Raw genomic sequence first — 27,426 nt, 5'->3', positions numbered from 1 at the left:
CCGCCCATTGTCAACAAGGCAAATAACATGAGAGAGGGTTAACACTAGCTAGTGAATCAGTCAGCAAGCAAGCCCCGCCCACTATCAACAGAGCAATGAACATAGCGTGTCACTTCCTTCTCTGGGTGGAGTCTCGCCAAATGACGATTGAAGTTCGAGGTCGTCCCCTTGATAGTTCTTCTACATATCGAACACATAGCAGTGCATTTTTCTCCCACTGCATGAGAAGTCTGTATAAGCAAAGCAGACAATCCTAGGGGCGTTCTCTACAGGCATTTTAGCACCATTAACTTTAGTTTGTTCCTGAACATGACGTATGAACAGGTGAATGTGCATTCTCTTAAATGAAATTAGTATAAAAATTAAGGTAGATATAAATATCTTATGGCAAATTAGTATGGCATGTTATAAAAATAAAGAAAAAAATCGGAGTTCTCGTCTCCAATTTATGAGTCCGAATGCAGTTAATGCATGAGTCCAAGTCATCAGTGCTCAAGTCCAAGTCAAGTCACGAGTCCTTAAAATTAGGGCATGAGTTGGACTCAAGTTGGAGTCCTGGACTCGAGTACTACAAGCCTGCTGCCAATACAGTAGATAGTCATGCTTTAATATCAACAATGCAGTATAATGGGCCTTTATCCCAGGGTTGAATCCCCCCCACTTAAATGTGACTTACTAGGTTTGTCCAGATTAGGGCAGATGTGTGAGCAGCGGTTTGTCTTTTGACTGCACTAAAAGCACATATAAAGAGATAGAGAGAAAGTTCAGATATCTGTGTTTGATTGTTTATTATTTTCTTTTAAACTGGCATCTGCAGTGCCATATGTTTTGGACTGTAAGAAGTGTTTTATTCTGTAGCCTGTGATGTGAGTCATATGATTTTGCAATGTGAAGCATTGCACACCTCATTGTAATGTATCTGTTCATTAGTGTTTTTGTAATCAGTACAATATTCCAGCTTCCTCCTACATAAAACTCATAGCCATGCTCACAGAGATTAGCAATATCATACAAAAGTTCCTTGAATTTACATTGCTATGTAACGACGACTTAGTAAGGATGGACTCGGACAGATTTGTTCAAGACCTGATAACGGGATCGAGGTTAGGACTGTAGCTATTCAAGAAACACCAGAGCTTGGAACGAGCTTAAACAAAACTAGAGTACACCAGCAGGGGGCACTGAAGCACTTTCTCAGAAGTAGTACATACATTATGCAAATAAGGTGAGATCAGTCATTTTAATACCTTAATGCACTTTTTGTTATATTTGGTTCTTCAGCTAGGCGAGGCATGTGTTTCAGTCCCTCACCAAACCAACGGGAGTGAATTGTGTCCTAGAAAAAGGTTTGATATAAAATCCTTTAGAGCAGAAGGGAATTTGGAGGAAGTGGATGCAAAATTAACTTTCTTTCTTCATTCCTTCCTATCTTTCTTCTTTCCTTTCTTTATTAATATCCCTTCCTTCCTTCCTTCCTTCCTTCCTTAATCTTTCTTTCTTTCTTTCTTTCTTTCTTTCTTTCTTTCTTTCTTTCTTTCTTTCTTTCTTTCTTTCTTTCTTTCTTTCTTTCTTTCTTAATACCTTTTTCTTTCTGTAGCGAGACCCTGATGTGGGTGGAGCACAGAAGCATGGCAGGCGGTTGTTTGTGTCTCAATTACTTCCTTTATTCTTCCTTTTCAGCACACAACTCACACTCCTTCTCTCACACACACACAGGCTACTAGCAAGCCCTCGGCGCCGACCTCCCCTTCTCACTCTCCTTTTATAGGGCGCGGTCACTGGAGGAGACACACAAACACACGTTAATTGACAACAGATGCTGTGACATGACCACTCACCTTCCCTGACTCCGCCCTCCATTCACAGACTGATGCTGCCACATACCCCCACTGCCCGACTCAGGCCGGGGAGCCATCTGGCCTGAAGCTGACTCCCCCCCCCCCCCCGGACGGGACAGGAAGTCCGCCACCACCATCTGCACCCCTGGCCTGTGGACCACCTTGAATTTAAATGGCTGGAGGGCAAGATACCAATGGGTGATCCATGCGTTGGCATCCTTCATGCGGTGGAGCCACTGGAGGGGCGCGTGGTCCAAAAAGAGGGTGAAAGGGCATCCCAGCAGGTAGTACCGGAGGGTAAGGACCTCCCACTTGATAGCTAGGCACTCTTTCTCTATTGTGCTGTACCTGCCTTCCTGCATTGACAGCTTCTGGCTAATGTACAGGACAGGACGCTTCTCCCCCTCCACCTTCTGGGACAGAACAGCCCCCAGCCCTCTGTCCGACGCATCTGCCTGTAAAATAAAGGGGAGAAAAAAGTCAGGGGAGTGTAACAGTGGCCCCCCATACAGTGCAGCCTTTACCCTAGAGAAAGCCTGTTGGCATTGCTCCGTCCACTGGACCGGATCTGGTGCTCCCTTTTTAGTGAGATCCGTCAGCGGGCTGGTGATGTCCAAATAATTAGGTATGAACCTACGATAGTAGCCAGCCAGCCCCAGGAACTGTCTCACCCCCTTTTTGGTCTTGGGCCTCGGGCAGGCCGCAATCACTGCCGTCTTATTAATTTGGGGACGCACCTGCCCGTGGCCTAAGTGGAAACCCAGATACCGTACCGTACTTCCACCTGCCCAATCGTACACTTCTTTGGGTTAGCTGTGAGATCCACCCGCCTCAGTGACTTTAGGATGGCCCTAAGGTGTTCGAGGTGCCGTGGCCAGTCATTGCTGTAGATGATAATATCATCAAGATACGTAGCTGTGTAGGTGGTGTGGGGGCAGAGGACCCTGTCCATAAGCTGCTGGAATGTAGTGGGTGCCCCAAACAGCCCAAAAGGAAGTGTGATGAATTGGTGTATGTAAGCCAAATAGTGTGGAAAAGGCCATTTTCTCTTGGGACAGAGGAGTCAAGGGGATCTGCCAATATCCCTTCATTAAATCCAGTGTCGAATAAAAATGAGCAGTGCCTAATCGATCGAGCAACTCGTCAATGCGAGGCATTGCGTACAGTACGTGTCAAATGTAGACACCGTGTTGACTTTCCTATAGTCCACACAGAACTGGACTGACCCATCGGTCTTGGGGACCAGGACCACTGAGCTGCTCCAGTCACTGTGGGACTCCTCGATTATGCCCATTTCGAGCATGGCTTCGAGTTCATCCCGGACCACCTTTTTTTGTGTTCGGGCAGGTGGTAAGGGTGGTTGCGCACTACCACCCCCGGGGGCATCTCAATGTGGTGTTCTATGAGGTGGGTGTGGCTGGGCAGGGGAGAAAACACATCAGAAAATTCTTTCTGCAACTGGGCTACCTTTGTGAGTTGGGTCGGGGAGAGGTGGTCTCCACAGGGGACTGGAGTGGTGGGTGATGTCAATTTTCTTTTTTGAACCTCTGGCCCCAGCTCTGCCTTCTCCGGAATTACTGACACCAACACCATGGGGACCTCGTCATTCCAACGTTTTAATAAATTGAGGTGATAAATTTGCAATGCCCTACCCCTGTGCGTTCACCTCCCCTCATAGTCGATGTCCCCGCCTCGCTGTGTGAGCTCGAAGGGCCCTTGCCACTTGGCGACCAATTTGGAGCTCAACTCGGGCAGTAATACAAGTACTTTGCCTCCCGGTGTGAACTCCCTAAGGTGCGTGCCCCTGTCGCACAGTCGGACTCGACGTTCTTGTACCTGCTGCAAATTCTCCTGGGTTAAGTGCGTGTGTGGAGTTTGACACGCAGGTCGAGGACGTATTGAATTTTGTTCTTACTAGGTGAAGGTCCCTCCTCCCAATTTTCACATAGCATGTCCAAAATGCCACGCGGCTTACGCTCATATAACAATTCAAACGGTGAAAAACCTGTGGAGGCTTGCGGGACCTCTCGTACTGCAAATAACAGGGGCTCGAGCCACTTATCCCAATTACTTGCATCTTCACTTACGAACTTCCGAATTATATTTTTGAGAGTTCAATTAAACCGTTCCACTAAGCCATCCATTTGTGGGTGATAGACACTGGTGCTGATAGGCTTAATCCCCAGTAACCCATACAGCTCGCGCAGTGTGCGTGACATGAACGTAGTGCCTTGATCTGTCAGGATTTCTTTTGGAATCCTGACCTGGGAGATAAAGCAGAAGAGCGCGTCTGCAATACTGTGTGCTGAGATATTGCGAAGAGGCACTGCTTCTGGGTATCGCATTTCATAGTCCACCAGAACTAAAATAAAGCGATATTCCCGTGCTGACCGATCTAATGGCCCGATGATATCCATCCCAATTCTTTCAAAAGGGGTCTTGATTAAAGGGAGAGGGCACAAAGGCGCTTTTGGAGTGGCCGCGGGATTTACTAATTGGCATTCACGGCACTCCGCACACCACTGACGGACATCCCCGCGAATCCCTGGCCAATAGAACTGGGCCATTATTTGGGCTAGTGTTTTATCCTGCCCTAAGTGTCAGGCCATGGGATTAAAGTGAGCCGCCTGGAATATGAGTTCCCGGCGGCTCTTTGGAATTAATAACTGTGCTATCTTTTCACCAGTTTGAGTGTCCTGCGTCACTTGGTATAAACTATCCTTAATAATAGCAAAGTAGGGGAAGGCCAACATCACATTTGGCTGGAGAATTTGACCATTGATTACTCTCACTTGGTCAAATGCATGCCACAGAGTTCGGTCTCGCGACTGCTCTAATGGGAAATCCCCGAGAGAGGGAGGAGGGGCAGGGTGCTCCTCACTCCGCATATTGCCCTGACATGGTGCTGATGTAGATGGCTCTGTGACAGCTTCTCCCGCCAATGCTACCCCGGGGCTTTCCCGAGACGGATTACTGCAGGACCCACTCCTCACTATGTGCGTCATTAACTCCTTAAAACCCAGCCAATGAGTCCCCAAAATCAGTGAGTGAGTGAGACAAGGGTTAACCGCCACCTTTACGCTATGCTTTTCCACTCGAAATAGAATGTGGACGGACACCAAAGGGTAGTCGTGAACATCTCCATGCACACACAACACCTTCACCACTCATGCTGTCTCTAATGCCTCACCTTGCACCAGGCTTTGGTGGATTGAGGTCTGGTTACAGCCGGAATCCACCAAAGCCTGGTACATATCCCCTTGGACACCAGGTCGGTACATATCCAGTGTCACCAGGTCGATCACTCCCTCAGCATCACGGTTGTCTGCCCTCAGCCATCGCCGTTAGGCGTCCCAGAGTTGTTGTCCGAACACGAATGGTCGGCCGACCTCCTCCAAACACAATGAGCGGAAGCACTGCTGTTGTTGCTCTGGGGAGTGGCCGACACGCTGGAGGATGGCTTGTTGGAGGTCCACATACATGAGCCGGCTGTCGATGGGGAGTTGCAGCGCGGCCAGTTACATCTCACCCGTCAGCAGGGGGAGGAGGCGTGCCGCGTGCTGGTCGACCGGCCAATCCCATGCCTCCACTGCTTGTTCAAAGAGCGCGAGGACGGCTTCCGGATTGTCATGCGGACCCATCTTCGTTAGGGTGAGGTGGGGAGGGTCTGCTCCGGTGGCGGTCGTGGGCCCCGCCGACGCGAGCAGGTGCCGGAATGCCTGATGGTCTTCCTGTTGGGCCAGCACCAAGGCTTCGAACCGTTGTTCTTGCTGCTTCCGGAGGGCGACCAGCGCTTGGTGCTGGTTCTGCTGGGCTGTGGCGAGGGCATGGATCAGGTCCTTGAATGGCGAGGACTCCATGGGGCTGTTCCCTTCTGCACTCTCCTGGGTTTCAGCACCACTGTAGCAAGACCCTGATGTGGGTGGAGCACAGAAGCACGGCAGGCGGTTGTTTGTGTCTCAATTACTTCCTTTATTCTTGCTTTTCAGCACACAACTCACACTCTCTCACACACACATATACACACACACAGGCTACTAGCAAGCCCTCGGCGCCGACCTTCCCTTCTCAATCTCCTTTTATAGGGCGCGGTCACTGGAGGAGACGCACAAACACACGTTAATTGACAACAGGTGTAGTGACACGACCACTCACCTTCCCTGACTCCGCCCTCCATTCACAGACTGACGCTCGGCCACGCCCCTGCTGCCACTCTTTCTTTCTTTCTTTCTTTCTTTCTTTCTTTCTTTCTTTCTTTCTTTCTTTCTTTCTTTCTTTCTTTCTTAATACCTCTTCTTTTTCCATTCAGGTCACTGGGTTCCTTCCCTCCTGGTCTGCTGTAGCTGCTGCTTTTCATTGCATCCTTTTTTAAAAAATCCATTAAGTTTAAAAATTAAGTACAGATTATGACGGTATAATTCCAAATATATTTTGTCATCCATGTTTATTTATGCACATCTGCATATATACTTTTGTGATCATATGAATGCCCCACTCTAACTGCAAGTGTGTGTGTGTGTGTGTGTGTGTGTGTGTGCATGCATACATGTCAGGTAGTGCTATTGACATGGTGGCCTGTGTTTCGGGACTCGCTCTACTACATCCTGTCTGTTGTGGCATTAATTGCAGTAAGTCCTGCTGCAAGCACAAATATAGAATGTTGTGTGTTCAATAATATCTCAGTAAACACACACACACATTTATTCAAAATAAACAGTTTGATCAGTTGACAGTATTAAATGGCTTGAATGCATACAGCATGGTGCAATGTCACTTTGGCATCCTTTTTGTGCTCTGATAATTCTACAGTCATCTTTTCTGCTCTTTTTTAAAGTTTATCTATGATGAGAAGATTGTATGGTGAGTGTGTGTTACTGCTCTTCTGATTCTGCTGGTTGTTTAACAGTGTGATAAGCATGTTGGGGTTTTACACACTGTTTTCCTCTTTCCAGGTGGGAGAGCTTGGTATTGGTGGTCATGTATACGGGATACATTCTGATCATGAAGTGAGTACAGGGGATTTATAGAATGTATTATTTTTCTCTCAGTTTGGTTACCTGCCAATTCCAACCCACCAGCCAGCTCTCCCTTAGCACACGACAGCTGACAACTGGGGAAAGTGTAGGCTAACATCCTTCCAACGAGACCTGTAAAGCCAGCCAAATGCATCTTTTTTCAACTCTTGCTCATGTTTTGTCGAAGTTGTGTCAGTAGAGATGGTTAAAAATCCATAAAGTGTTATATAAATTAGAATTCCTGTCACATACTTGGTGTACAGATAAAATTTTCCTTCCAAGATGCATATTTACAATTTACCAACCATGACCAGATGGTGTCTGAAGTTTGCTTTTTCCAAGGAGCCAAGAGGCTAGTGTAGCTAACATACAGTGGAAACTTACTTTCCAGTTTAGCATTGTTCCAACTGTGGGCTGTATTCAGCATCAGCAATTTTAGTTCAAATGATACATGAATATGCTAGATGACCTTTCAGATTTTTCAAGTGTAGGTTATAAAAAGAATTTTCCCCAACATTGAATTATTTTTGTTTAGTGGACCAAAACCTACTGAATTCAAATCACAGACTTCCAATTTTATTCGTTTTTAAAAACAGAACAGTTAATGACTTTAGAGCCATGTGGCCCTAAATTCTCCGCTATTTTTTCCTGCTTCACCATGACCCAATTCAAGATACTACGTCATGCATCACGTGGCAGGCTTTCCTTGTTTGCGCAAGGCATTATGGGATACAAATTTGAAACAGGAGAGAAAAATGGAGGACGTGAGTGTGCGAATGAAATGTGAAAGACTGACTACAATAACAGAAAGCGAAAAGAAAAGACATTGTTATAAACGAAGGAAAGAAAATGCAGGACCAAACTAATAAATATCGGCGGTTATTTAAATATAAATGCATGAGCCAATTTAAAAAAATGAAAAATAAGATAAATACCGTATAATAATATGCAAATGAGAAGATTCAAGTGAATTCAAAGAAAACTCTATTGGAGTCTAGAATGTTTATAATTACTATGTTGTGATTACGGGGCGGCATGGCGGTGTAGTGGTTAGCGCTGTCGCCTCACAGCAAGAAGGTCCTGGATTCAAGCCCAGCAGCCAACGAGGGCCTTTCTGTGTGGAGTTCTGGTGTCTGCAGGGGTTTCATCCGGGTGCTCCGGTTTCCCCCACAGTCCAAAGGCATGCAGGTTAGGTTAACTGGTGACTCTAAATTGACCGTAGGTGTGAATGTGAGTGTGAATGGTTGTCTGTGTCTATGGTGTGTGTCAGCCCTGTGATGACCTAGCGACTTGTCCAGGGTGTACCCTGCCTCTCACCCATAGTCAGCTGGGATAGGCTCCAGCTTGCCTGTGACCCTGTACAAGATAAGCAGTTATGGATAATGGATGGATATTAGTTAATTAATTATTAGTTTTCATTTGAACATTTAATATTAGCCTCACACGGCCATTTTAGTATTCAAAACTGAACTCCGAACACATCCCTGTCTTCCTAATTCATCACACGCTCCTGTCAAATGGCTTTGTTGAATTGTTTGGTATCTCAATCAGACTCCTGACACTCTGTTATCTAAAAAACTGATCAAAATGACACGAAGGTAAAAACAATCATAGCTCCCTTTTGAAGTTAACCCTGTGTCCGAAATCACTCACTACTCACTGTATAGTGGACTATATACGGAGTTCTCCATTTTGTAGTTCTGTCCGAAACCTTTGTGAGGATTATTTATACCCTATATAGTGCACTCAAAGTATCCCATGATGCATCACAAAAAGTAGTGTACAACTGATGGTCACTAACCGAGCAATATATCCCATCATGCATTGCGGTTGCGCTGAAAGAAATCTAATTAAAAGTCTCAAATTTGATTTAATAAAAGGCAGCGGCGGGCAGCACGGTGGTGTAGTGGTTAGCGCTGTCGCCTCACAGCAAGAAGGTCCTGGGTTCGAGCCCCGGGGCCGGCGAGGGCCTTTCTGTGTGGAGTTTGCATGTTCTCCCCGTGTCCGCGTGGGTTTCCTCCGGGTGCTCCGGTTTCCCCCACAGTCCAAAGACATGCAGGTTAGGTTAACTGGTGACTCTAAATTGACCGTAGGTGTGAATGGTTGTCTGTGTCTATGTGTCAGCCCTGTGATGACCTGGCGACTTGTCCAGGGTGTACCCCGCCTTTCGCCCGTAGTCAGCTGGGATAGGCTCCAGCTTGCCTGCGACCCTGTAGAAGGATAAAGCGGCTAGAGATAATGAGATGAGAATGGGAAAAGGCAGCGGCAAAGAAGAAAGGATTCAGCCTTGATTTAAAAGAACTGAAAGATGCAGGTACTTTGTATTGATTAATGTGGGAAATACGCTCAGTATAATATGTATTTATCACAAAAGTACATGCATGTACTTATTATTTTGAAAACCCACCAGCCGACTGATCTGACACGTTTTAATTGTGCGACAGTAATGACGTAAATACCAGCATGGCGGAGTAGTGTCCGAAAGCGTTTTTTCATTTTAGCAATGAGCTCACTATATATTCCTCTATATAGAATTCCCTATATAGGGAGCAGTGAACAAGTGAGCGATTTTCTACACAGAGATATAGTATCCCACAATGCATCGTGAAAAGTAGTGTCCAACCGATGGTCACTAACCAAACAATATATACAGGTAGTCGTCGACTTACGACTGCGTTTGGTTACGACTGACCGGTCGTAAACCGATCTGGTCGTAAGTCGGCCTATGTTAAATGAATGTAAGTATATTGTGATGTGTAATGATATTGTAATCATCTTAAAGTCTTATTTTATCAACATTTTCTGATTTCATTACCTTGGCTCATTATTTGGTTTAAGTCAAACACTGCATACTACACTGCGTACAGTACAATTCGTTTAATATGTGCAAAACAAAAAATACGAAATACAGGCGTGAAAAATAGAAAACATTTTAGTTTGAAACATACCAAAATACAAATGTAAAACATAGCAAAATAAAAAATTTAGTGACCGCTGGCATCACTGGTGCTTGGCTGTGGGTCGTCTACGTCATCATCAGCTGTTGCTGCGCTTGGGCTGGCGGGAGGATTTGCTCGTTTCATAAACCAGGAGCTGGGGCGGAAACTGTATGACGGCGTGCGCGAGGGAGCGCGAGAGAGACTGCGCATGTGCCTGGAGCTGGGGCGGAAACTGTTGTACGTGGTGAGAGGCGCTGCTGAGAGCTGGGGCGGAAACTGTCGTACGTGGCGAGAGGCGCTGCCGGGAGCTGGGGCGGAAACTGTCGTACGCTCAGCTAGCTCAGCTGGGAAACACTTGCCAGTCATAACCAGACGGTCGTAAAGTCGATCGGTCGTAAGTCACATAGGTTGTAAGTCGACGACTACCTGTACCATCATGCATTGTGGTCATGCTGAAAAAAAAAAAGTGTGTTGGGGTGAACAGATGGAGGAAGAAGCACATTATAAATGGACATTCAAGTCCAATTAAAAATAGTAAGAGAATAGAAAAAAGCAAAAATAGAATAGGACAGATAAAATACAAGAATAAAAGTTATTGTACAGAGCGAGGAATTAATCAAAAGCCTCAAATTTGATTTAATAAAATGCAGTGGCAAAGAAGAAAGGATTCAGCCTTGATTTAAAAGAACTGAAAGATGCAGCAGACACAAAGTGCGTTGTATTTATTAATGTGGGAAATACGCTCAGTTTAATATGGGTTTATCACAAAAAATGTATCACATGCATGTATTTATTATTTTGAAAATCCACCAGCCCACTGATCTGGTACGTTTTAATTGTGCGACAGTAATGATGTAAATAACGGCGCAGCAGAGTAGTGTCTGAAAGTGTTTTTTTTTCTTTAATTTTACCAATGAGCTCACTATATAGTCCTCTATATATTAATTCCCTATATAGTGAGTAGGGAGTAGTGAATGACTGAGTGAGTGATTTTGGACACAGCCTAAATCACTTTCTTCCTTTGCCCAAGAACGAATTGAGGTTCAAGGTTTACAGGCAGAAATGTATGTTAGAAGAGATATGTTTCATTGATACAATACCAGTCAAAAGTTTGGACACCCTTACTTATTGATAGTAATTTTTCAGAACATACTATTTAACAAAAGCCTTATTCTGTTATTGTACATTTATTGGTGTTGTACATGTATAGACGGCGTTATTGAGCCAAGCAGTGTCGCTTGAAACGAGTGTGTGATTTCGTTGGCGATAAGCTTCATAGCTCTAAAGAAGAAAACTTCAGACACAAACGGACAAAGTTTCCCCTTTTCAACCAAATATAAAAGGTTGAAAAGGGGAAACTTTGTCCATTTGGTTTTATTGAAATATTAAAATATCCTTTGAATATTTCTGATTACAATGAAAATGACAATTAATTTTATTAATATCTACAACCCCTCCAGGAGGTATGAGATTACAAAAAATACACGTTCATAAAACACAATGAATATTTTGTACAAAATGACAGTCAGTTGGACTGAAAGAAGATTAAAAAACAAGTTGACTAATTACATTTGATGTTTTCTAACATACAACAAATTTGAGATTCATCAATACAATATTAACATGGAAAAAAAAATTCTAACGACAATTTTTGCCAACATGCAACAAGTGAAGATATCTATGAGTACTACAGTAACTACAAACTTTGATTTTTTAAAAAATGTGAAATTATTATCCTGATGAAACGGGCTAACTTATACAACTTCTTCACATTTCGAGAGTTGAACATTTGGTCTAGTGTAAAAGTATCTTTTTAAGAAATGAGTTCTTTCCTACGGAAGCCGAGAGAGGCCCTTCATATAATCTTTTTTTATTCACCTTGTTATCCCGAGATAATGACATAATTAATTCAGGATCTTGAGAAAACAACACAACTAATTCGAGATCTCGAGAAAATGAAACAATTATTCCGTGATCTCAAGAAAACAAGACAATTATTCCGTGATCTCGAAAAAACAAAACAATTATTTCATGATCTCGAGAAAACAGCTGAGACTTCTAGCAGAGCTGCACCCCCCTGTGGGTCAGACAACGAAGACTTAAGGCCAATTTATGCTGACAACGCAGTCCTTGCAGACGGCGTCGCAGATGGTGTCTGCATAGCCCCCCCACCTTCACAGACGCTCTGCGCGCACCTCCCAAAAATTGTGACCACCGCAGAAGCCTCGCAGACGGCGTTGCAGACAAGAGGGCTCTGATTGGTCCACTCTACATCCACTGTACACGCACTTCCGCTTCCCTACTTTCCCGGTTTGTTTTGTTTTCACGACCGCCATTTTTAAAAACACAAGTGAAGATGGAGCAGCACGAAGAGCAGTTGATCGAGGAAGTGAGGAAGTATGTACATCTATACGACTCCAGTTCTAGTCATTATAAGTAACCGGAGGATAAACACTCCACTAACCACAGCCACCAACTACTCCTAGCGACTTCGCGCCCCCTTGCATTGTGGCGGTGAATAACATCGCGCACGCCTATTACTCCCCGCTCGACAATAAATTACAACTGTCTGCGAAAAGCTATCTGCGAAAGCCTTGTCGCAAGAGCATGCAGAGGCCCTTAGAAATTGGTGGACATGTAACAGAGCAGAAATGGCTTTTTACGATGCCTTGAGAGAGAGGGGGGCCGGTCTTCTGCGGAGGTGCCGTGGACTAATTTTGAAATTATCCCTTATTAAAAGACTTAATGCAATCTCTCCCTGTGTCAACCCCTGATCAAAATATTGCCTTAGTAGGTGATCGATTATTCCAGACATTCTAATGACCAAAGTTGCGTCTATACAGAATGAGAAATAGCCCCAAAGTCAGCATATCACAAGTCTCTTGGCGCACCTGAATGAACCATTTCTCAGCTGTTTACTTGAGATCATGAAATAATTGTTTTGTTTTCTCGAGATCTCAAATTAGTTGTGTTTTCTCGAGATCCTGAATTAATTATGTCGTTATCTCGGAATAACGGTTTTGTTTTCTCGAGATCTTGAATTAGTTGTGTTGTTTTCTCGAGATCCTGAATTAATTATGTCGTTATCTCGGAATAACGGTTTTGTTTTCTCGAGATCTTGAATTAGTTGTGTTGTTTTCTCGAGATCCTGAATTAATTATGTCGTTATCTCGGGATAACAAGGTGAATAAAAAAAAGGATTATATGAAGGGCCTCTCGCGGCTTCCGTACTTTCCACATTAAAATAAGGACATACAAGTATATAATGGAATTCATCACCCTGTTCATGGGTGTCACACAGAGTGCAAGGTTTTCTGTCTTGATTAGGTAAATATCTACAGTGGATATAAAAAAAGTGTACACGCCCCGTTAAAATGATGTCCTTTAAGCCTGATTTCTTTATAAGCTGTATCTTAATGCACTGTGGGTCAGTATCTACTATGATTTAATATAATAACCTCCAGGACACACTGCACATCTTTTAAAGTCAAGCTGCAAATTTGTACCTGATTGATCGGCAGAGGAAAATCATTCCTCCTGAGCAGTGATTTTTATCTCCCTGCGAGACTTTTGGATGGTCACTGTTGTTTAACAGCACAAGCATAGCTGTATTGTATATAAGAAAAATGTGTAAGTAGTTCAGAATTATCTGGAGATACTGATACACAATTAGATGTCTTACTATTCAGTTCTTTTTTAGCTTTCCTTTGTATTTTATAGATTGTGTCACGTCTGCTCCTGCTCACACTCAACACTTCTCAGAGTTCGCAGCGGCCTGAAAACATGGCTGCTGCGCACTGTTCTCGTGCGGTGTCCAAAATCACTCACTACTCACTATATAGTGGACGTTTGCCATTTTGTAGTGCTGTCCAGATGTATAGTGAGAATTATTAGAGTAGAGTAGGGGAAAAAGCCCCCCTTAAGGAAAATTCAGTTTTTCTCCAAGTTGAAATGAACCATGTGTTTAGTTTTAATCATAGTTTTTGACAACAGTGACATGAACAATAATGCCACCTAAAGTTTGCCTAAAGTTAATACTTAATTTTTTTTTTTTAACAAAAACAAACATTGTGCCAAGGGGGCCTTTTACCCCCCCAGTGGGGTAAAAGGCCCCCTGAGGTGGGGCAATAGGCCCCCTCACTCAAAAAAAGCTGTTTGGATAGCAAAAGTGTTTACTTAAGCCTATAATGTGAAAGAAACAAGAAAATATCCCTGAATTAATGAATAGATGCATTATTTTATTATATTTCACATTTTAATTTCAGTATAATTGTGTGTGGATTGAACATGAATTAACAAAGAACAAGTGCATCAATAAATAATGCTAATTGAATCAATTAATTCATTACATTAACATATTATAAATACAGCAATTATGATAAAAGGAAATGATGCCCCCTGGGGGCCATTTACCCTGCCATTAAGGGGGCGTTTTACCCCACAGACTACACTTTTACAAAAAAGGGTCTTACTTTCAAAATGTGATTCAACTTTTTATACCTAATGTATTTTTTTTAACGTACTGACTTGTCTACTCATACCACATACACAGCTGTGATATCTGACAAAATAGCAGCTATCTAAATACAGTTTTACTGATATCTGAAAATTATATCACTTACCATGAAATTTGATTTCTCTCCGCTGCGTTGCTGATATGCGATCCACAGTGGATATTTGTATATCCCCGTTGTCAAGCCAGTCCATAGCAACAATAGAAATGTAACTTTGCGCCATCTGGTGGTTATTTTGGGTAAAACAGGCCGGGGGCGTATTACCCCATGGGGGCGTATTACCCCACTCTACTCTCCTGTACACCCTATATAGTGGACTCATAGTTTCCAAAATGCATCACGATTGTGTAACTGTATTCATGCTTTGTTTAAAATTACAAACTACAAAAAATAGCTATTATTAAGTTTTGATCTGTCTGTACCGAAGGAGGTTGAATTGACAAAGTATGATCTAGGAATGTAGACCTCTGCCACCTAAGAGATTCTGCCTCACAGATCTATCCGGGAGCAAACAATCACTGACAGACACAGCTCTTCAGAGATATTTCTCAGTTTATTGTAGGACAAACATGAGTATATATTCACGTTCAAGAGTGTATTGTAGCTACGGTATGTGATTGGATGATGATGATTTAATTGACTAAGTTAAGTTATCTATGTACAGTGGATATAAAAAGTGTATACACCCCGTTAAAATGATCGTTTTTTCTTATGTAAAAAAATGAGACCACGATAAATAATTTAAAAACTTTCCCCACCTTTTAATGTGACCTATAACCTGTACAATTCAATTGAAAAACAAACAAATCTGTTTGGGGGGAAAACATAAAAAAAACCAAAATGTACAATAAGTTGGTTGCATAAGTGTGCACATCCTTAAACTAATACTTTGTTGAAGCTCCTTTTGATTTAATTACAGCGTTCAGTCTTTTTGGGTCGGAGTCTATCAGCCTGCCACATCTAGACTTGACAATATTCGCCCACTCTTCCTTGCAAAAGCACTCCAAATCTGTCAGATTGCGAGGGCGTCTCTTGTGCACAGCCGTCTTCAGGTCACCCCACAGATTTTCAGTTGGATTTAGGTCTGGGCTCTGGCTGGGCCGTTCCAAAACTTTTTTGGGGTCATTGTCATGCTGAAAGATGAAATTCTTCTTCATCTTCAGCTTTCTAGCAGACACCTGAAGGTTTTGGGGCAAAATTGACTGGTATTTAGAGCTGTTCATAATTCCCTCCACCTTGACTAAAGCCCCTGTTCCAGCTGAAGAAAAACAACCCCAAAACATGATACTGCCACCATCATGCTTCACCGTGGGTATGGGGTTCTTTTGGTGATGCGCAGTGTTGTTTTTGCACCAAACATACCTTTTGGAATTGTGGCCAAAAAGTTCAACCTTGGTTTCATTAGACCATAACACATTTTCCCACATGCTTTTGGGAGAGTTAATGCATTTTTTTTTTTTTTGGTAAAATTTAGCCAGGCTTGGATTTTTTTTTTGGTTTTCTTTCTTGCGACCCTTCCCCATAGCCCAGACATATAGAGAATACGGGAGATTGTTGTCACATGTAGTACACAACCAGTACTTGCCAGAAATTCCTGCAGCTCCTTCAGTGTTCCTTTTTTTCAATTTTCAAGGGACGTCCAGTTCTCGGTAAGGTCAGTGTCGTCCCATATTTTCTCCACTTCTTGATGACTGTCTTCACTGTGCTCCATGGTATATCTAATGCCGTAGAATTTTTTTTGTACCCATCACCTGACTGATACCTTTCAACAATGAGATCCTTTTTGATGCTTTGTAAGCCCTCTGTGAACCCTGGCTTTTGCTGGAGGATGCAACTGAGTAAATGTCTGAACTTTATTTGGGGTTAATCAGAGTCATTTTAATTGATGGCAGGTGTGAACCTAAAAAGACTGAATGCTGTAATTAAATCAAAAGGTGCTTCAACAAAGTATTAGTTTAAGGGTGTGCACACTTATGCAACAAGCTTATTGTACATTTTTTATTTTTATGTTTTTCCCCCAACAGATTTGTTCGTTTTTAAATTGAATTGTACAGATTATAGGTGGGAAAAGTTTTGAAATTATTTATCGTGGTCTCATTTTTCTAACATCAGAAAAACCTATCATTTTAACGGGGTGTGTACACTTTTTATATCCACTGTAACCTTCAGCTGTTGGCAACTTATGATTACCACGCCTAAATTTGTATAAGTTTATTCTGTCTACATCGTCTAGTTTGACTAGATATTCCCCAAAAGCTATTCTATCTTTGTACATTCTATAGTTAAAACACAGTCTATTTCTATTTATTTCGGATAATGTTTTGAGCATCAACATCATTAACTTTTGTCTGAATACTCTGTTTAAACCATTCAGAACTAATGTTTTCATCATCATCCCACACATTTGCATGCCACAGTTACCTAGTATACCCTTTACATGGGTCAACCATTTAGATTGGTAGACACTGGATACTTACATTTTCCTTAACAGCTTTAACATTATACAAGACAGTTTTGTTTCTTTACCTTGGGCTAATTGAAACCAAAAACAGGTCATTCTACATTTTACTAATGATTTTAGCTCTCCACATCCAAGTTCTGCATACACCATACAATTAGCTATCCTCTTATTGAGTTTCAGCAAATTCTTCAGAAATTTCCTGTGTTGAGCTTCAATTTCATCAAGATTTTCATAATCCCAGATTACACTACCAAATAAAAGTATCGGTACAATTAGCTGATCATAAAGCTTGCACTGTATATCAATAGGAAGTTGTAATTTACATGCTTTTTATTGAAATTTGAGCATAGCACGTCTAGCTTGACATACCTGTTTGTGAATAGCTTTGCTGTAGCACCCATTATAATTAAAGGTGGAACCCAAATAAACATAGTCATTGACCACTTGTAATGGTTAATTTCCAAATGAAAAGTTACATAGGATAGTTATGTACTTTACCTCGTGAAAAAATGACTATCTTTGTTTTTGTAACATTTACAGTTAAAGGAGAACTGAAGTCATTTTAAAACTTGCTTTATTTCTTAATTAACATCTCATCTCATCTCATTATCTCTAGCCGCTTTATCCTGTTCTACAGGGTCGCAGGCAAGCTGGAGCCTATCCCAGCTGACTACGGGCGAAAGGCGGGGTACACCCTGGACAAGTCGCCAGGTCATCACAGGGCTGACACATAGACACAGACAACCATTCACACTCACATTCACACCTACGGTCAATTTAGAGTCACCAGTTAACCTAACCTGCATGTCTTTGGACTGTGGGGGAAACCGGAGCACCCGGAGGAAACCCACGCGGACACGGGGAGAACATGCAAACTCCACACAGAAAGGCCCTCGCCGGCCCTGGGGCTCGAACCCAGGACCTTCTTGCTGTGAGGCGACAGCGCTAACCACTACACCACCGTGCCGCCCTTAATTAACATGTTATTCAATTATGTTTTCGGTTTTAGTAACCTTATATCGTGGCTCGTATTGGCAACTAATTGCAATTAAATATTATACTTATTGGCCTAGGGCGGCACGGTGGTGTAGTGGTTAGCGCTGTCGCCTCACAGCAAGAAGGTCCGGGTTCGAGCCCCGTGGCCGGCGAGGGCCTTTCTGTGTGGAGTTTGCATGTTCTCCCCATGTCCGCATGGGTTTCCTCCGGGTGCTCCGGTTTCCCCCACAGTCCAAAGACATGCAGGTTAGGTTAACTGGTGACTCTAAATTGACCGTAGGTGTGAATGGTTGCCTGTGTCTATGTGTCAGCCCTGTGATGACCTGGCGACTTGTCCAGGGTGTACCCCGCCTTTCGCCCATAGTCAGCTGGGATAGGCTCCAGCTTGCCTGCGACCCTGTAGAACAGGATAAAGCGGCTAGAGATGATGAGATGAGAGACTTATCGGCCTATTCGGTTTTTAGCCATGCTGAATTTAGTTCGGTTGGTCCACGGCAGGCGTCACTTATCCACGCGATCTTCACGAGACTTGTGCAAGACTTCGAAACATGAAGTGTCAGCCAGACCACAACTAGGTGCAAAACACGTACTCGGCATCTTGTGTCACATTTATTCCACCAAATGAACTGTTTTCCAAACGAAATATTGCACAAAAACAAGTTTAAATGACGATTACTGCTGACTTTTTTCAAACTTTCCTGACTGCTATCAAAACAAACAAAACTTCCGGCTTGATTACATCAGCATTCGAAAGAGGGCGCACGCGTCTTTTGACAACGTTGGCAGATGTCGGTCACTTTGATTTCCGCTGTACGTTTTACTTCCGTCCTACGATGTCTCGCACAGGTCTCAACGAGTCTTGTTTACGGCCATTGCTTTGACATATGGGCTGATATATTACAGAGCATATTTCAAACACTCATAACTTGCTATAGCAGTGACAAAACAGCGATCAAAAATGCATTCCGATATTTAATAAAATGAGAGAAATAGAATTTTGATAATAAAAAAAATTGCCTTCAGTTCTCCTTTAAAGTTACAATAACGAAACACAAAAACAATAATGGACCATGCTTTGTTTGTATATCTTTTGATTTTCCCTTTAAAATGTCTTATGATTTTTGTTGTTCATTGAGATAGAAATCTGACACACACCATCAACAAAACATAACTGAGAGCACGTTCTTTGTCGTATTTAAATTGGTGTGAATGAAGCACAGTGTTGACCAGTTGAGATGTTGCTCAGCAGCCATGCTTGGATGTGTTAGCAGTGATAAATGTACAGTATATTTTACAAATATTAAAAAGGAAATGCATAACTGTGTGTGTAATTTTCCCCCCCAACAATTGATTTCCCTCCTGTGTATCTTTCTTTTTTAGATTTAACTCCACAATGCAGACTTTTTTTACTGGAAAAGGCAACAAGAATGTTGCTAACGGAAACGCAGCAAGCGGAAACGAGCTGGAGGACGGTAATGATTATTATGCCTCTGTCTCCGATGACCCTTAATTATCTTTGCTGGGTTCAGGTAAGGCTAAGCAGACAGGCTGATCATCCCTCTCAATCTGAATAACATTTAGGTCCATCTTTTAATTGCATAGTTCATAAGGATAATGAGATATTAATAAATCATAATGATTCATTAATTTAATTATATGGAATAAATATTGTTGATTGAAATCAAACTTTTTATCTGAGAGAGAGAGAGAGAGAAATGATAACAGTTAAGTCAGAACTAATAAAATCTCAATACATGCACATTTATTTATCAATGTGTAATGATTATACATTTTTCACACAGATAATTCTCATCTCATCTCATTATCTCTAGCCGCTTTATCCTGTTCTACAGGGTCGCAGGCAAGCCGGAGCCTATCCCAGCCGACTACGGGCGAAAGGCGGGGTACACCCTGGACAAGTCGCCAGGTCATCACAGGGCTGACACATAGACACAGACAACCATTCACACTCACATTCACACCTACGGCCAATTTAGAGTCACCAGTTAACCTAACCTGCATGTCTTTGGACTGTGGGGGAAACTGGAGCACCCGGAGGAAACCCACGCGGACACGGGGAGAACATGCAAACTCCACACAGAAAGGCCCTCGCCGGCCATGGGGCTCGAACCCAGAACCTTCTTGCTGTGAGGCGGCAGCGCTAACCACTACACCACCGTGCCGCCCCCACACACAGATAATTGACCAGCATATTATCACCTTTTATGATATGGGCACAAATATGAGCAAGTTTTATGCCCATCATGTTTTACAAACTTTCATGGAACTTTTATGCTATTATATTTGTCCAAATTAAAGAAGATTGTTGTCTTTTGGGGGGTAGCACGGTGGTGTAGTGGTTAGCACTGTTGCCTTAGAGCCAGGGCCGCGTTAACCCTTGCCGAGGCCCTGGGCAGACACCCCCCTGAGGCCCCACCCCCCTGCCTGTTGTCAACTGCGCTCAGCAAATTCACCCCCTCAGACGTGCCTGTCTAACTAGACACAGAAACTTAACCTCCTAAGGCCCAAGCTATTTTTTTACATGCATTTTTTTATTTCTCTTTGCTATTTGGGCTTATTAGAACCTGATTAGAATAAAAACTAAGCATCATCTTTTGATAAGATGTACTTTTAGAGAAAAAGTATGTCCACATATGTGGATTCTTGTTCCGAATTTCTAAAAAGTGCTGTCCACGCATGTGACCGCTAAGCCCTAGGAGGTTAAATAATGACAGTGGCACAATTAGAAATACTATTGAACGATAAAACTTTATATCCATCAACACCTATTTAATCGAGAAAAAGCAATGGTGAAATAGGCAATTGCATGGTGAAAAAATCCATCAGACATCACGGTTAACAAGTCCGGTTAACTAAAGTTTAGCCTCAAGAAGCCTTTGAATGAGTGAGTCAATGAACAACATGTCAAGAACGTAACCTCGGCCTACAACAGTTTCTTTAGTATTCAGAACAAGAACATTCATTTGGTATATAACCGTTCGTTTTCATTTTGGAATCCAGGCGACTTTTAACTTTTGAAAACAAAGAGCGATAACAAAGAAAGAAAAATATCTTGCTTCTCAGAAATAAATCTCAAAATGTTAGGCTATGTGAAACATTTCATCCTTTCACACACGTAATGTCCCAAACAGCAGTGGCACACAGCTTTGCGCATTCAGTTTGACAGCCATGGGTCAACTTACAAGGGCACTTTCCTACTTTTCTGGAAAGCAAAGTCTCATCTCGTCTCATTATCTCTCGCCGCTTTATCCTGTTCTACAGGGTCGCAGGCGAGCTGGAGCCTATCCCAGCTGACTACGGGCGAAAGGCGGGGTACACCCTGGACAAGTCGCCAGGTCATCGCAGGGCTGACACATAGACACAGACAACCATTCACACTCACATTCACACCTACGCTCAATTTAGAGTCACCAGTTAACCTAACCTGCATGTCTTTGGACTGTGGGGGAAACCGGAGCACCCGGAGGAAACCCAAGCGGACACGGGGAGAACATGCAAACTCCGCACAGAAAGGCCCTCGCCGGCCACGGGGCTCGAACCGGGACCTTCTTGCTGTGAGGTGACAGCGCTAACCACTACACCACCGTGCCACCGAAAGCAAAGTCATTAATTAAATCATTGAACTCAAGCTGGGTGTAGCGTGTGAAGACATGGTGGACAGTGATATCATATTGACAGTGACGGGTGATTTATGCGACGGGACAAGGTGGGCTTCCTTACGGGTGGCGAAATGCATCAAAAATGTTATCAATATGATCAAAACTTCTGAAAATATCGTTTCATATTTTCCGATCTCACTACCTCCGAGGCCCCCTAGTGGCCGAGGCCCTGGGCAGCTGCCCATGAAGCCCATTAGGATAATGCGTCCTTGCTCAGAGCAAGAAGGTTCTGGGTTCCAGCCCAGTGGCCAACAGGGGCCTTTCTGTGTGGAATTTGCACGTTCTCCCCTTGTCTGCATGGGTTTCCTCCACAATCCAAACACATACTTTACAGGTTCAGTTAATTGGTTGCTCTAAATTGACTGTAGGCATGAATGGTTGTTTGTCTCTGTGTGTCAGCCCTGCGGTGATCTGGTGACTTGTCCAGGGTGTACCCTGCCTCTCACTCATAGTCAGCTGGGATAGGTTCTAGTTCACCCGTGACCCTGCACAGGATAAGCAGTAATGGATGGATGTATTTTCTACATTGTAGAACAATACTGAGGACATCAAAACTATAAAATAATACATGGAACATGTATGGAATTATGCGGTAAACAAAAAAAGGGTTAAAAAACCCAAAATATGTTTCATATTTTAGATTCTTCAAAGTATCCAGCGTTTACCTTGATGACTCTTTGCACACTATTGGCATTATCTTAACTAGCTTCATGAGGTAGTCACCTGAAACGCTTTTGAATTAACAGCTGTGCCTCATCAAAAGTTAATTAGTGCAATTTCTTGCCTTCTTAATGCATTAGAAATCAAACAGTAAATAATAAATAATAAACCTACAATAAATAGCCCTATTCCACAACTGTAGTAATCCATGTTATGTCAAGAACCGAACAATGAAGTAAAAAGAAATTACATCCATCATTACATTAAGGCACAAAGTGTCTTTTAATTAATAAGAAAGCGTGTCCAAACTTTTGCCTGGTATTGTATAACACATTCGTCATGATGGTAAGGTGATATCCATAATAATGCATTCCTTTGAATATCATAATGTACTGTACAACTTTATGGCCACACATTTGTTTCGGTTTTGTATAAAATGCCATTTTATTTAATTTATCACAATTAGAATGACACGCAATAAAAAATATTATTATACAGCACCCTCCACAATTATTGGCACCCCTCGTTAAGATATGTTCTTAGACTTCTAATAAATTCATTTTTTTTAAATAATATTGGACAACAATGCAAAAAAAAGAGAAAAATTCAACCTTTAATTCAAGTGCATTTTTTTCAGTGGGAAAAAAAAAATCCCACATTAAGAAATAATTCTTTTACATGAAATCATGTGTGCCACAATTATTGGCACCCCTGATGTTAATACTTTGTACAACTCCCTTTTGCCAACAAGACAGCACTTAATCTTCTCCTATAACATTTCACAAGATTGGAGAATACAGAGAGAGGGATATTCGACCATTCCTGTTTGCACAATCTCTCTAAATCATCCAGAGTCCTGGGTCCTCTCCTATGCACTCTCCTCTTCAGCTCATCCCACAGGTTTTCAATTGGGTTGAAGTCTGGGGACTGAGATGGCCATGGGAGGAGCTTGATTTTGTGTCTGGTGAACCATTTTTGTGTAGATTTTGCTACATGTTTAGGGTCATTATCTTGCTGAAAGACCCAGTGACGACCCATCTTCAGCTTTCGGGCAGAGGCCACCAGATTTTGATTTAAAATGTCCTGGTATTTCAAAGAGTTCATGATGCCATGCACCCTAACAAGGTTCCTGGGGCCTTTGGAAGAGAAACAGGCCCACAGCATCACCAATCCTCCCCCATACTTCACAGTGGGCATGAGGTGCTTTTCCACATACTCATCTTTTGTGATGTATAAGAGTGTTTGTTGCCAAAAAGCTCTATCTTGGTCTCATCTGACCAAAGCACACAGTCCCAGTTGAAGTCCCAGTACCGCTTAGCGAACTCCAGACGTTTATGTTTATGCTTGTAAGTGAGAAAAGGCTTTTTCCGTGCATGCCTCCCAAACAGCTTGTTGGCATGTAGATAGCGCCTGATGGTTGTTATGGAGACTTTGTGACCCCAAGATGCTACTCTTTGATGCAGTTCTCTAACAGTGAGCTTTGGAGAACTTTTTACTTCTCTTACCATCCTCCGCACTGTGCGTGGTGGCAAGATAAACTTGCATCCTCGTCCAGGCTTGTTTGCCACTGTTCCAGTTGTTTTAAACTTCTTGATGATTCCTCTGACTGTAGATATGGGCAGGTGTAGGCGAGCAGCTATTTTCTTGTAGCCATTGCCTGACTTATGAAGGTCGACACACATCTGCCTTACTTGAATGGTGTGTTCTCTTGTCTTTCCCATGTTGAAGAGTGGATAAGAGAAATAGGCCTCTGTGCCACATCATAGTTATACCCCAGGGAAACAGGATGTGATGAATTACTAATTAAAGGTTCCTAGATACTCTGATCAACTTTATAAACTACAGTAGAAATGACAGAAATGCTTCAATTACATTTATTTTCTAGGAATTGTTATGGGTGCCAATAATTGTGGAACAGGTGATTTTATGAAAAATAATTATTTCTTAGGGATTTTTTTTTAATTCACTTGAGCTAAGGGTTACATTTTTCTACAATTTTCAGTGTGAGATTATGCTTCTGCAATAAAAATTGAATTTATTTTAAGGCTTTTAGCACATCTTAACCAGGGGTGCCAATAATTGTGGATGGCGCTGTACATCCAGGCCACTTTTTTGATGGAATAAAAACCTGTGTTCTGTTCCCTTCTAGCGGGTTTCATTCATTTGGTTTGAGAGCGTGCAATATTGTTAGCGTATTGCTTATCCTATGTGTATTACATCACTCTCCCCAATGGAGAATGAGCGTTGAATATGGTTTACAATATTGCATGGCTGTCAAGACAACATGATGTCACACGTTGGCGAAAACTGTCGCAGTGAATTGAAAATATCATAATATATGTATTACACATAAAAAAAAAATGCTTTTCACTGCAATTTTTTTTTTGTTTCCGTTTCCGGTTGAGAGTACATCGTGCACGTTCTGGCTGCCGCTTCTCACCGGAGCTTTTTTTTGTTTTATTTTATTTCTTTTTCTATTTTTTTTCTGTGTGTTTGTGTAGTTTGATGTTTGTTTGAGTGTTTTCTCCACCGGTTGTGGTGTAGCTCCGGACCTAGTTTTGGGCGTCGGTTCCCTCCAGGCCTTGGTTCGCTGTGGGTGATGCCTGTGCTCCCAGCTGTGGACTGCAGTGAGCTCGTTGCTCATTTTACATCATGGTTGTCCAGCGCTCTGTGCTTTAACGCTTGGCGTGATGTTCTGAGCGATGTTGCTTGGTGGTGTCGCGGCGGCTGTGCAGGCGGTTTGGGACATACCAGCGCTTTGCGTGGCGGAGCTTCTCTGCTCGCTTTGTGGATCCATGGCGTGACGTTCTGAGCGATGTTGCTGATGGCGTCGCGGCGGCGGTGCTGGAGATGTGGGACTTGTTTTCGTGCGCCTTTTGGTGGAACTGTGGCTGCTACACCACGGGAGTTATATCCTGACCCCTACTTGGTGGACTTTTTACTTTTTATTTTTTATTTCTTTTTTTCTTTTTTTTATTTTATTTTTTCTTTCTTTGTCTACTATTGTAAAGCGTCCTTGGGTTTCTTGAAAGGCGCTATATAAATTTAACTTATTATTATTTATTATTATTATTAAAACTTCCACACTAGAGAGTGACTGTGACAATTTGTAAACAAACATGGCTGCCAGGTTTGCTTCGTTAAATACGAAAGATTTAGAGAGAATTTTGAAAGAGAAAGACCCGTTGAACACCCAAAAGGAATGCATAATAATAATAATAATAATAATAATAATATTGGCTGGCTTTTTTTCATGGTATACCAGATATATTACATTCAGCTACTTATCTTCGACTTGTTCAATATCATACTAGCTGAATGGAATATATCTAATATACCACTCAAAGCCAGCCAATATTATTTAAATATTGATATTCGTGTTAATATTAGTCACAGCATTGATATTAGTTATAAATAGATGGCTGTTCAGATTTTTCAAGTGTAGGCCATAAAGGGAATTTTCCCTGACACCCAGTTATTTTTGTATAGTGGACCGAAAGCTACTGAATTCGAACCACAGACTTCCAATTTTATTAGTTTAAAAAAAAAAGAACAATTAATGAATTTAGAGCTACATGGCCTTAAATTCTCCGCTATTTCTTCCTGCTTCACCATGACCTGATTCAAGATACTAGGTGATGCATCATGTGGTGGGCTTTCCTTGTTCGCGCAAAGCATTGTGGGATACAAATTTGAAACAGGAGAGAAAATTGGAGGACGTGAGTGTGCGAATGAAACGTGAAAGACCGACTACAGTAACGGAAAGCGAGAAGAAATATATGTTATTTACCAGCTGAGAGGTCCGTATCGTGAAATACCGTGACCGAGGTTTTGAAAGTACTGAGCGAGGCCCTCTGGGTTGAGGTCAGTATTCAAGGCTGAGGTCACGGTATTTCACCATACGGACCGACCTTAAGCTGGTAAATAATATATTTATTTTTTTCTTTACCAAATTCTAACAGAAAACGAGAGCGCCCGAAAGGGAAAACCGAACCGAGCTGCCATTTTGAATCCTCATTCACAGCTGTAATGCAAATGGCTTCCTCCTCGGTATACAAGTGCACTTCCATGGCAGGAAAATAACTACATTTTGCCACCTACGTAGTCCCCTAAATTATACAACATTGAGTCATTCAGGATTCAGCCATATTTTTGCTCGGCGTTAACAAGTTACAGGTTTTTAGCTTTCTCCTGAAATGTTTTCATTTATTTTGTCTTCCTCAGAGTAGTAAAACTCGCTTTCACTGTGAACACTGCCGTTATCGCTATCCATGCTGTAAAATTAATGCTATTTTGAATCCTCATTCACGGCTGTAATGCAAATGGCTTCCTCCTCGGTATACAAGTGCACTTCCATGGCAGGAAAAAAAATACATTTTGCCGCCTATGTAGTCCCCTATTTATACAAATAGGAGTCATTCAGGATTCAGCCATGTTTTTGCTCGGAGTTAGCAACAGTTAGAGGTTTTTAGCTTTCTCCTGAAATGTTTTCTTTTATTTCTTCTTCCTCAGGGTAGTAAAACTCGCTTTAGCTGTGAAGACTGTCGTTATCGCTATCCATGATGTAAAATTAATGCTGTTCTCCTGAGAAATGCGAAAATAAATGTTGACAAAAATTGCTACGATGTTTGTTATTGTGAACGAGCGAGTCGCCAGAGGTCCGTAACTGGGGTCCGTATCATAGGATACGGACCCGCTCGCCAGCCAATCAGAGTGCAGGATTTGATGGAAACCGGACCGCGAAAAAAATAAAAGGCGTTATGTTATATACGAAGGAAAGGAAATGCAGGACCAAACTAATAAATATCGGCGGTCAGCGAGCACCTCGGTGTGATCAGCTGTTCGTTTAGTGACAGAATGATGGAACTGTCGGTGCACGCTCAAAGGTAAACCTGTAGATGCGACCTGGACTTCCTCTGTCTGCTTGATTGTGTGAAGCGAGTGATTTCATGCACATTATTTGCTTTAATCCGCTCAAATTAAATAACTTCCCAGCCACAGAATGGCCTGATATTTTGTGCGATATTACAGAAATAAACATATATCACAACGACCAAATTTCAGAGGGAACTAAATTTCACCAGTTTTATGAAATCGAAAGGCCGTCTAGCTTTAATTTTTTTTTAAATTGATAAAACCTTCTAATTGTTAAAGTATAAAGATTTATGAAGTAAGGAATAAACCACTGGTGGCAGGAGTGTTTAAATGTGTGTGTGTGCGAACAAATGCTGTTCCATTCAGGCAAAAAATTTCACTTTGAAGCGAGAGGAAAAAAAAAAAAAGATTTACACCCCAAAAAAACATCCTCAACCTTTTGTTGACA

At 42.2% G+C, this 27,426-nt stretch overlaps 1 protein-coding gene across 1 annotated transcript in view; it reads left to right on the top strand.

Moving 5' to 3' along the window:
- slc24a4b (solute carrier family 24 member 4b) overlaps nt 1-27,426 on the top strand; it is a 212,391-nt gene that overhangs the window by 124,842 nt on the left and 60,123 nt on the right. The window contains exons 7-10 of the mRNA XM_060917863.1: nt 6,392-6,466; nt 6,673-6,698; nt 6,791-6,844; nt 19,144-19,235. Of these exons, the coding sequence (XP_060773846.1) occupies nt 6,392-6,466; nt 6,673-6,698; nt 6,791-6,844; nt 19,144-19,235 (247 nt within the window). The remainder of the gene's footprint in view (nt 1-6,391; nt 6,467-6,672; nt 6,699-6,790; nt 6,845-19,143; nt 19,236-27,426) is intronic.

The sequence above is a fragment of the Neoarius graeffei genome, chromosome 3 (assembly GCF_027579695.1).
Source record: "Neoarius graeffei isolate fNeoGra1 chromosome 3, fNeoGra1.pri, whole genome shotgun sequence".
Classification (NCBI taxonomy): Eukaryota; Metazoa; Chordata; class Actinopteri; order Siluriformes; family Ariidae; genus Neoarius; species Neoarius graeffei.
This window is presented reverse-complemented; position numbering and strand designations above follow the sequence as displayed.